Source organism: Lactuca sativa, chromosome 5 (genome assembly GCF_002870075.4).
Source record: "Lactuca sativa cultivar Salinas chromosome 5, Lsat_Salinas_v11, whole genome shotgun sequence".
In the NCBI taxonomy this organism is placed as follows: domain Eukaryota; kingdom Viridiplantae; phylum Streptophyta; class Magnoliopsida; order Asterales; family Asteraceae; genus Lactuca; species Lactuca sativa.
The window spans coordinates 264,510,519-264,522,607 of NC_056627.2; the positions used below are offsets into that span (position 1 = coordinate 264,510,519).

Genomic DNA, 12,089 nt, shown 5'->3' on the forward strand with positions numbered 1-12,089 from the left:
GGGATTGGATCAAATTATTATTATTATAATTATTATTTTTATTTTTTTTGTTATTATTATTTATTTATTTATTTTTTTTATCATGCTATACAAAAATTTAGATGCAAAATGCAAAAGTATAATAAAAATAGAGTAGAAAGAAAATTTTTTGGATTTTTGAATTTTTTTTTTTAAATGACAAAGAAAAATAAAAATGAAAAGAAAAATAATGCAATGCAAAATGTACAAAATTACATGAAGAAAAATAATGCAATGTAAAATATACAACATTACATGCAACGGGATAATGCATGGATGGATGCCCCTCCCCAAGCTTAAAATAAGCATCGTCCTCGATGCTTGGAGAGAGGCATAGCCGTCCTATTGAGGACCGGGCGGTAGATATGGAGGGAACTATGAAGGATAATCTGCGGGATAATAGGGAGGCCATTGGGGTTTGGATGATGATGGTTGTTGCGGATGTGTGGGGAGCACAAGAACTATATGGATATCGCTCAGCAGGTGATGAATGTTGCGGTTGTGCTGCTCTTGGGCGGCCATCTCTGATCCTGTTCAGCCCACCGCAGCTCTTGTTGGGCCCAATGCTCTTCTTGCAAGTTACGGTAGTCCTAAAAATCAGAAGTGATTTCAGTGACACCCGTATAAATTTCTCCGACTTCTAGTTGTAGGCTGGTGTAACGATGGTTCAAGCGTGCAAACTCACCCATATAAAGATTGTGTCCAGAAGAAGGAATGGGGTGAGATGAGCTAGAGGCACCAGCAGTAGGAGCAGGAGGAGGAGAGGGTGGAGGACTATGATCGACTGTAACACCTAAGTTGGATTTGAGTTTCCAAGTGGTTGATGGAATGTCGTTGGCTAAATTGAGTATCTTCTTGTTTCTGCTGTCTATTCGTAGATACTCTTTCCCATCTACTTTCCAATGAACATCCCCAGTGGGAAGGCGGTGGAAAAGATGCATTGTTTCCATCACATCAATTGATAGACGAGTACGGCCCATGACTATATTTGTTGGGTTATTAGGTAGATTGAGGCCAACATGCTCAACAATAATAGAAACCATGCCTCCACAATGTAGCTGCCCACCATTGCTCGTAGCAATTCTAAGCATTTTCTGAATCACCCAACACCCAAAATGAGGGACTTCTGCAGGTTTGTTAATCATACACCACAAGACTTCTAGCTCTTTCTTATTAGCCTTGCTAATCTCTTCTTGAGGGAATAAGAGAGAAGCAATGATCCGGTGGGCGACTTTCAAGACCGGATGGATAATGCTAGAAGCTTTGGCTGTGCCTGACTGATACTCATACTCACAAGAGATGCTTCTCCAAAAACTTGCACAGTTTTGCTCAAAAACAACATTTTTTCTGCCCTTTGCTATGTATACATCCCTTCTTGCTTTGGGAGCGCCATTCATATCACAAAGGATGTCAGCATGAAACTGATGGGTTTGATTGAGCAAATAGAAAGTCAGGAGATGGGTTTGATAGTTAAAGGTAATGGAGGACAAAATTTCCAACATTGGTGTTTGATAACTAATTGCATGTAGATTCAAAAGACCTTCCCATCCTATGTTTTTGAAGAGTTTGTGGACACCCTTATAGATATGTAAATACTTGAGGGCTTGGATGTCCACAAACTTTTGAGCACCCATTGTTCTGCTAACAAGATTTGCATACAAGATTTCTTGTCGATTGGTCTAAAAAATAAGACCAAATTTATAAGGGTTGTCCATGGCATGTGGGTCTTGTTCATCATGTGAAGTTCCAATTCTAGGTCTTTTACCCCGGGAAGCCATTACCCAAATGAATCAACAAAGCATTGCACATAATTTAGGACAATTGAAGCATAAGAACTAGCAAGTTTCACCAAAAATCACCCAAAAAGGAATATGGTTCTATCTAAATGCACAAAGTAAGAGTTTGGAACAATTATACCTTTGTGCTTGAAAATGGTGGTTAGAGGATATCCAATGCTTCCCCAAGCTATCCCCAAGCTTATCCTACAAGAAATTTCAAACATTAGGTCGAGATTTTGAAGTTCAAAAATTCTAGGGTTTTGCTCAAAAATCCCAAAATCGACCATGAAAAGGGTAGAATACAGGTGGAAGATAAAGAAGATGAAGAAAAGAGAAAAAATCCATACCTTGGAGCTTGATTTTTGATGCAAAATTGAGGAAGATTGAGTATTTTGAAGGGTTTTTTTGAAGGGGGGGCAGTTGGGAGGAGAGGAATCGCAGGTTATGTGAAAAGAATGAGTTAAAAAAATCGAGTTTTAGCCTTAAAATCGCCCAGCTCTGTATTTACGTTTACACGGCCCGTGTAACATAAAGGGGAGCATTTACATGGCAGCGTAAACTCCTGAATCTAACATACCGTGTTTGGTCGTTTACACGGCCCGTGGAAACTATAGGCATAAGTTTACACGGTCGTGTAAACCTCTGAGAAGGCCAAAAAAATTTGATTTTTTCACTTTTTCAAATTGCAACCCGCTAAACCACTACTGCCCGAAAAATGATTTTTAACCCTGTTTTAGCATGAAAAACAACTTGGAAGTTTGAAAACAAAGAAAATACAATGAAAATGTACGAAATGACAAAAATACCCCCGGGTTACCTCCAGGTTAGCCGCCCCTTTTTAATGTCGTTGGCTCGACTTGGACCCCAACTATTTGTCAATCTTGATACTTTGGATCCATTACTTCCTCCACCTCTTCATTCTTGACTTGAAATCCTTCATAATAAGGCTTCAAACGGTGACTATTTACCTTAAAAATCTTCCCGGTTTTCTCGCATGTGATTTCTATTGCACCATGCTCAAAAACATTAGTGACAACAAATGGTCCCACCCAACGGGACCTTAATTTACCAGGAATCAATTTAAAATGTGAATGGTAAAGTAGTAACTTTTGACCTTTGTGAAATACCTTGCGTGTAATCATATTTTCATGAAATGCTTTGGTCTTTTCCTTATAAAGAACCTCATTCCCATACGCTTCATTACGGATTTCCTCAAGTTCTTGTATGTCCAGCTTCCTCGTCTTTCCCGATTCACTTAAATCCATGTTGAACTGCTTGTTTCCCAATAGGCCCTATGTTCCAACTCAACGGGTAATCGACACGGCTTTCCAAAAACAATACAGTATGGAGACATTCCAATTGGAGTTTTGTATGCAGTGCGGTATGCCCACAAAGCATCATCAAGGCGTGTACTCCAATCTTTCCTTGTTGTATTCACGGTTTTCTCCAAAATTCCCTTGATTTGTCAATTGCTCACCTCAGCTTGTCCATTTGTTTGTGGGTGGTATGTTGTGGAAACTTTATGAGTGACACCATATTTCTTCAAAACACTCCCGAGCATACGATTGCAAAAATGTGTACCACGATCACTGATCAAGGCCTTTGGAACACTAAATTTGGAAAAAATGTTAGCCTTCAAGAAATCTATCACAACTTTTGAATCGTTAGTACGGGTAGCCTTTGCTTCCATCCACTTGGAAACCTAGTCCACAGCCAAAAGAATATAAATAAAACCCGAAGATGATGGAAAAGGTCCCATAAAATCAATGCCCCAAACATCAAAAATTTCACAAACTATTATGGGATTTAGGGGCGTTTGATTCTTTGAGCTTAAAGAGCCCATCCGTTGACATTTATCACAGCTTGAACAAAAGACATAAGAGTCATGGAAAATACTTGGCCAATAAAATCCACTCTCTAAAACTTTTCTTGCAGTCCTTTGAGGACCAAAATGTCCTCCACAAGCATAAGAGTGACAAAATGTTAAGATAAAAGGTACCTCATATTGATCCACACATCGTCTAATCATTTGGTCAGCACAATATTTCCACAAATATGGCTCATCCCAAACATACCTCTTGGCTTCTTTCTTGATCTTGTCTATATGCCATCGAGTCAAATCTGGTGGAAACTGATTTGTGACGATGTAATTCACAATATCGGCATACCACAGGGCAACTTTTGCTGAAAATGGGTTCTCATCAGGAAATGCATCATGAATGGGAATTGGTTCATCGGGAGAAACAATCCTGCTAAGATGATCAGCTACAAGATTTGACTTTTCGCTCTTGTCTTTGATTTCAATGTCAAACTCTTGCAAGAGTAATACCCATCGAATGAGTCTAGGCTTCGAATCCTTCTTTGCAAGTAGATACCTAATAGTTGCATGATCAGAATAAACAATGACTTTAGAACCTAGCAGGTATTGACGAAATTTTTCTAAAGCAAAGACAATAGATAGCAATTCTTTTTCAGTTGTTGAATAGTTGGCTTGTGCACTATCAAGTGTTTTTGAGGCATAGTAAGTGACATTAGGAACACGGTCTTTTCTTAGCCCTAACACTACACCAACTGCATGATTGCTGGCATCACACATGATTTCAAAAGGCAAACTCCAATCCGGTGATTGAAGTATTGGTGTTGTTATCAACAACTCTTTCAACTGATCAAAAGCTTGCTTGCACTCTTTGGAAAATTCGAATTCTGCATCTTTTTGTAAGAGCTCACACATAGGATGAGATATCTTGGAAAAATCTTTGATAAACCTTCTATAAAATCCTGCATGACCAAGAAATGAGCATACCTCACGAACACAAGTGGGATAAGGTAAAGATTTTATGACATCTATTTTTGCTTTGTCTACTTCTAGACCCTTAGAAGACACAATATGACCTAATATGAGACCTTTGTCAACCATAAAGTGACACTTTTCATAATTCAAAACAAGATTGGTCTCAATACATCTTTGCAAAATCTTTTTCAAATTACCCAAACACTCATGAAAAGAATTACCATAAACTGTGAAGTCGTCCATAAAAACTTCAATGATTTCCTCAGAATATTCTAAAAAAATACTTACCATGCACCTTCGAAAAGTGGCTGGAGCATTGCAAAGTCCGAAAGGCATTCGCCTATATGCAAATGTTCCGAAGGGACATGTGAAAGTAGTTTTTTCTTGGTCCTCGGGTGCAACGGGTATTTTATGGAAACCGGAATACCCATCCAAGCAACAATAATGTGTTTTTCCCGCTAACCTTTCCAACATTTGATCAATGAAGGGAAGTGGGAAATGGTCTTTCCGGGTTGAGGAATTGAGTCTTCTATAATCAATGCAAACTCTCCACCCGTTTTGCACACGGGTGTGGACTAACTCACCTTGGTCATTCTTTGTAACGGTAATACCTGTCTTCTTGGGCAAAACTTGGACCAGACTTACCCACTTGCTATCTGATATAGGGTAAATCATCCCCGCATTCAACAACTTTAAAATCTCCTTTTTCACAACCTCCATCATTGGAGGATTCAAACGCCTTTGAGCTTCTCGGGAAGGCTTGTAATCTTCTTCCATATGGATTTTGTGCATGCAAAGCGAAGGACTTAGCCCTTTGATGTCGGCTATAGTCCACCTAATAGCTTCCTTATACTCTTTCAAAGTGGTGACAAGCTCTTCCTCTTCTTTTGTTGACAACTTGGTGGAGATGATCACTGGCAAAGTTTCTTTGTCTCCAAGGTATGCGTACTTGAGATGCTCGGGTAAAGTTTTGAGCTCCAATTCTGGTGTCTGCACAATAGAAGGAACAAGTTTCTCATTAGACATTGGTATTTTCAGCTTTGGAACATCAAATCTCATTTTCTTCTTCTCATCCATGCAAGACACGGCCTCCATAATCTCTTTATCAATTGTAAATTGATTGGAAAGTTTTTCCACTCTTTCCTTTTGAAGATTCCTGTCTAAAATGAGAGCTAACACATCAAGATTAGACAAATCAAAACACTCCTCTGTCAATGGTTCAATGACATCCACAAAATTCAAAGATGAAATATCACTTGGATATCTCATATCATCATAAATATTGAAATTTATCACCTCCCATCAAATTCCATGGACAATGTACCATCATAAACATCAATTTTCGTCCTGGCTGTTTTCAAAAAGGGTCTTCCTAGGAGAATTGAACTCAAATTTGGTGAGTCATCATCATCCATGTCAAGGACATAAAAATCTGCTGGAAACACTAGTTCATTCACTTGGACTAACATATCTTCTAGCACACCTTTGGGATGTACTAAAGATCTATCAGCCAATTGAATGATTACCCCGGTCTTCTTCAATGTGCCAATATTTAAAGTTTTAAAGATGGAATATGGCAAAACATTGATAGAAGCTCCAAGGTCTAGCATAGCTCGTGGAACATGAATGTTACCTAATTTGCAAGGAACCGTGAAAACACCGGGATCCTTACATTTTTGAGGTAGTCTTTTTTGTAACACTGCAGACACATTTTCTCCTACTTTAACAGTTTCATTCCATTTCAACTTTTTCTTGGATGTACATAATTCCTTAAGGAATTTAGCATACCGAGGGACTTGTTTGATGGCATCAATAAGAGGAATATTTACCTCAACCTTCCTGAACATCTCCATGATTTCATTGTCTTCCCTTTCACGCTTTGACTTGTTTAATCTTGAAGGAAATAGAGGAGGAGTGACTTTTGCTTCAATAGGAACTTGCTTTGAGGGTGTTTTTGACTTTTCATCTTCTTTCTCTAGCTCCATCTCTTCTTCTTCTTCAATCATTTTAGGACCTTCATATTCTTTGCCATTCCTCAACGTGATGGCACATGCACTATGTTTTGGATTCTTCTCGGTTTGCGCGGGTAGTTTGCCTTGTGACTCCAACTTACTCACAGAAGTGGCGAGTTGAGTCATTTTTTGCTCCAAAGTCTTGATGCTCTCCTTGGTCTCATTTTGAAATGTTTGAGTACTTGTGGCTAAACTCTTAACAATCTCTTCCAAAGACATTCCTGGTCCGCTTGTACTACTTCCTTGATGCATGTTTTGAGGTTGGAATTGAGATTGATGAGGGGGTTGAGTTGGCTGGAAATGTGGTTGATAACTTTGTTGGTGATGCATTTGATTTTGAAATGGGGGTCTTGGTTGATAAGATGGTGGTCTTGGCTGAAAATTGGCATTAGGTTGATGCCAATTTGGATTACTTCTTGGTTGGAAGTTCCCTTGTTGTTGACTTGAAAATCCCGTAGCTTGAACTGGCTCTACATATTCTTGTAACATTGGGCACATATCAGTGGGATGTCCAACTTGTGTACAAATACCACAAGGTCTAACTGTTGGTGGTTGCACGCCCTTGTCCTTTGCAAGCATCATTACTACCTTAGTCAACTCAGAAATTTGACTTTCAATTTTTGGGGTAGAAATTTCTTTCACTCCTCTTGGTGCATCACTGTACCATTCTTCTTCTTGGACTGTATGCTTGGACTCTTCTGCCATGTTCTTGATAAGAACTCTGATTTCTGTTGGAGTCTTATCATCTATAGATCCACCACTTGATGCATTGAGTAATCTCCTATCCCAAGATAACATTCCTTCACAAAAATACTGCAACAACTGATATTCTGTAATCCCATGTTGTCAACATCTTGAGAACAATTTGTTGAACCGTTCCCAATAAGTATGCAAGGCTTCTCTCTTTTGTTGCTTGATACCAATTATCTCTCTGCGTAAAGCTGAAGCTCTCATTTCTGGAAAATATTTATCCAGAAACATCCTTGCAAGTTCATTCCATGTTGTGACTGACCCCGGTGGTAAGTCATATAACCATTCCTTGGCTGAATCTTGTAAAGAAAAAGGGAATGCCCTTAATTTGATTTGATCTTCTGTAACTTCATGCGGCTTCATACCCACACAAACAACATGAAATTCCTTAAGGAATTTATGTGGGTCTTCATTCTCAAGACCACAGAATGAGGGTAACAAATGGATGAGTCCAGACTTGAGTTCAAAGTTGATTGCTGCAGGATAATTTATGCACAAAGGTTGTTGGGTGACATCTTGAGTGGTCCATTGTCTAAAGGTTTGTTCAGGTGGTGGATGTGGAGGATTTTGATTTCATCCATGGTTGTCTGCCATGGTAGGAGTAGGTGAAGATGGTGGGGTGATACTTTTGGATGTTGGAGAGGATGTGGTTGATGGATTTGATGAAGAAGCTCTGGATTATTGTTGTTTCTTTAAAAGTCTGGCTTGCTTCCTTCTTTGTTTAGCAGATTTCTCTATCTCCAAATCAACCGGTATAGGTGTACCTGTGCGAAAAGATCTTGGCATAAACAATTAGTATTATCGAATCCCCGACAACGGCGCCAATTTTTTTGGCTGTCAAACCAACAAATAATGGGATAAAATAATATTAATAAAGCTCAAATCACTGCTATTTCTTATACTAAAGATAGTATAAAGTAAGCAGGGTTGGTCCACAGGAATACAAGACTTCTTATCTTGCCATATTTTCACACATAATACAAATAATATTAAAATGGGGCATTGTATTTGCACTAAAACTTCATAAATAAACAAGATTGTTAACAGAATTTAATACAAGAAATACATTTCCGATTCTGATTCTGATACATGTATTATGTTGAAAGATGCAAAATGAATATGATTGTGTTCTATCTAGGTTGGTAATTTAGATACTAATAAACTCTAATATCCAAGTTGACAAAAAAATATTTTATTCAAAACATGTTCTTCAAATAAAACTTCATTTAATTGATTTGATTCAAATAAGCTCTTTCATCAAATCATTAAACGGCTTTAAGTTCTTGCAACAATTACCAACAATATTCAATATACCTCATAAGCTTGGGATTATGAACATTTAATCTTTGATTACACTTATTTTGATTTAATTACAATCAATTAAGTGTATGTTACTAACATCAAATCATAAAACATATATGAATTTTACAATTTGATTAACTAGATTGATAAAATCCCTAAATCATTGATCAAGTGAAAAAGAGAATAAACCAAACACATGATTAAGATCAAATCAAAGATTACTAGATGTTAAACACAAATCATGTTCAAGTTACAACCTAACAACACACACATAAGAATTCAGATTCGGAAATGATAATGAAATCAACCACACATGTCTAGGTTAAACTACAAATCAAACAAGTTTAAACTTCAAATTGACTTACAAAAAGGAAATTAAAGTGTTTCCAAGTGTTAATCTACTTCCAAAAGTTCTGAAAATCGCCTTCTCTCTGCCCAAAACCCGACCTAACTTCCCACTAAACTGATTGTCTGAATTATATGAGAGTAAAACTTCTTTAAAAACCGTCGAGTCATTTACACGCCCCGTGTAAATTAAAGGGTGACATTTACACGACCGTGTAAACAAGAAAAGTAGAATGCTCAATCCTTCCAGGCCTTTGAAGTAGAATGCTCTTGTATATACGTTTACACGGCCCGTGTAAATTATAAGCTATCATTTACATGACCGTGTAAACTCCTGTGAAGCCAAATTCTTTATTTCTTCATTCTCTTTCTCTTCAATGCTCTAAAACTTCTAAAACTTTGTCTCCAACTCTTTATAACTTCCTCCATCAAGATCCAATCTTCAAAAATCCCTGAAATATCATAAAAGTGTGTGAACGGAATTGCATTATGAAAAATCCCAAAAAATATGCAAAATGCATGAGTTTAAACCTAAATGCAATGCACTTTTATGAACTAAAACTACAAAGTGAATGCATGAAATGCACCTAAAACTCCCTCTATGTAGATTGGTAGCTTTATCTTGCCAATGGTGTGTTTAGTTTCTTCGCTAAAGCCGATTAGTAGTGAGGATCTTGCAACTATCTCAGACTCGGGGATGTTCATTCTTTTTAGTGCATCCAGGAGTATATTTTAACTGAGGACCCCCCATCAACGAGGATCCTTCTGACGAAGTGGTTAGAAAATAGAGATTAATCACTAGTCCGTCGTGGTGAGGATCCTGTATGTCTATTCTTTCCACTTTGTCGAAGGGGATCTCCTTTTGGTTAGTGATCGTTGTGTTTTTCTGTGGTCCTTTTCCCTTCTCCGTTTTGGATACTTTGGCATGCCTTTTTGCCGCAGAGTAGGATGTACCACAAATGTCAGATCCTCCATATATCATGTTGATCACCTTGGTGTCAGCCAGAGGGGGGGGGGGGAGGAGGAATCTTGGTCTTTCGAGGGTCTTCTGAGGATCCTGTTCTTTTTCCTTGGATTTTTCCTTTCTTTTCCCAATGATTTCTTTGATATGCACACCATTTGGACTTGTCCTTCCAAGAAGTGGATTTTTCTCCTTTCCTTGGCCACCTGGCTTTGTCTCTAAGATCCTGCATTGGCAAAGATTACACCTGCAATGTCCACAGAAAAACAATAGTCAATAATTTTAGGGAAATCTTCTTCCTCCGCCTCATCTTCAAGGGCATTAACCTTGTGAAGGTCGGGTTTGGAGTAAGGATTTAACTAATAGGATCTTTGGGCCGAGGAGTCGACCTTCCTATTAAGGTGATCATAAGATCTTGGTGGGTTGTTCCTTTTTTGGATCTCCTTGTCTTCTTTGAGTCTGATGAATCTCAATGCCCCGCTCCTAACTTTGTTCAATCTCCAGCATGGGGTCATTACCAAATCTTTGTAGATGGGAGAATCCTTCTTTAATCCCATTTTAAAGGCTTTGACAGCAGTTGCCTTATGTCGATGTTGGTGTTGGATTAGTGTCGAAGTCCATAACTATTTTGGTATGTACTTGACCCGATTGTGAGCATGGTCCTTTTGGGTTGCATTCACACTGGTGACTAGACAGGATGACTTTGAGGAGAGAGGCTGGTTTATTGTAAAGAGTAATAAATTGGGTTATCAATATGAATTTTTAATATATTATATGAATAATATATTAATTTGGAATCATATTATTAATTAGTATTTAATTAGAAATTAATTAGGAATTAATTTTGGGATTAAAGGAATTAATTAAAAGTATAGGGGTTGTTTTGTAATTATTTGATAATTGAGACTTTGGGCTATTGGATCACCTTTATTCAGGCTTGAACGAAAATCCTAGAAGGATCTAGGATTTTTCTTCCAAGGGCTTAAGGAAAGGAGTCCATGGACTTGCTTAGGCCCTAAGCTAAGGGATTAGAGTTTCCACCTTGAAACCCTAGCTAGCCTCAAGTATAAGTAGCACCCTAAGGCACTAGAATTCGACCAACTCCTTGGGAAAACCCTACTAGGTCTGGATTTTGGAGCTTAGTACCTTTCCTCCTCTCTCTCATATTCATCCTCTCAAAGTGTGTTTGTGAGCCATTAGAGGTACTATACTTGTGGTACTTGCTTTCAAGAGCTAAGGAAACTCAAGGAATTAATTGTTATTACTATATAACAACAAAAGATATGTATTCTATTCCCCTATGTCAATTTCGAAAACAGTATATGCATGCTAGGTTTCTTTTTTGTTCATAATGTTGTATAACTAATAGTGAAAGCATAGATCCCTATCTAGGGTTGCATGCACACATATGATTGTTTGTATAAAACCCATAAGTGGTATCAGAGCCATTGGTTTTTGTTTTCAATTAGTTTTAATACAAATTTATGAATTTGAAAAATTAGGGTTTATGGTTAATAAACCCTATGGCTTGGATTTTCGAAATTAGGGTTTCAAAACCCTAGTTTTCGAATTGTATTAGGGTTTCCCAAACCCTTTTTCCTTAGCCACCAAGATTTCAAAATTAGGGTTGTCTAACTCTTGAATTTTGAAATTTGCCTTGTCCCCATGATAAGATTCCCAAATATTATGGATTTGGATAATGCCATATCTTGAAATTATCCCTTAATTGTTTAAATAGATAATTAAAGATCTTTTGAATTATCCCATCCCAATTTTCGAATTTTAGGAGATTTAAAGGATTAGGTTAAATTAATTGTTTAATTTAATAGATAATCCTTCAAGATTTGATAATTCAAATTAATTGTTTAATTTTGAGATAATTATTAAATCAAAGTTTTAATATTTAAAATTTAAAATTAAAAAGTTTTAAATTTTAGAAATTTTAAATTTGATTAAAACCCTAGTTTTTGAAAAGTTCAAATTACACCCCTTATGGTTTTATTAAGTTAATTAAAAGTATAATTAAAAGAGAATTAATAAATCCATAATCATATGGTTTATATTTAATTAAAAGTGTAATTTATTAAATTAAACCACCTAGTATTTTAAAAGTGTAAAATACACCCTTATAA

General features: G+C 37.1%; 2 protein-coding genes across 2 annotated transcripts; both read right to left on the minus strand.

The window, feature by feature from the left end:
- Nucleotides 1-2,671: 2,671 nt before the first annotated feature.
- LOC111878252 (uncharacterized) lies at nt 2,672-3,061 on the minus strand. The gene has a single exon (XM_023874762.1). The coding sequence runs from the start codon at nt 3,059-3,061 to the stop codon at nt 2,672-2,674; it is 390 nt and encodes a 129-aa protein (XP_023730530.1).
- Nucleotides 3,062-5,879: 2,818 nt separating this feature from the next.
- Nucleotides 5,880-7,712, minus strand: LOC111878271 (uncharacterized). Its single transcript, XM_023874775.2, has 2 exons — nt 7,520-7,712; nt 5,880-7,429 (listed from the first exon to the last, which is right to left on the minus strand). Exons 1-2 carry the CDS (start codon nt 7,710-7,712, stop codon nt 5,880-5,882), a joined length of 1,743 nt encoding a protein of 580 aa, XP_023730543.2.
- Nucleotides 7,713-12,089: the final 4,377 nt, after the last annotated feature.

Bases quoted from the DNA above. Each gene is read 5' to 3' on its own strand.
- LOC111878271 (XM_023874775.2), bottom strand. From the start codon at position 7,712: ATGAAGCCGCATGAAGTTACAGAAGATCAAATCAAATTAAGGGCATTC. The intron at 7,430-7,519 runs GTATCAAGCAAC...ATGGGATTACAG, and splicing joins TTTACGCAGAGAGATAATTG to AATATCAGTTGTTGCAGTAT.
- LOC111878252 (XM_023874762.1), bottom strand. From the start codon at position 3,061: ATGGATTTAAGTGAATCGGGAAAGACGAGGAAGCTGGACATACAAGAA.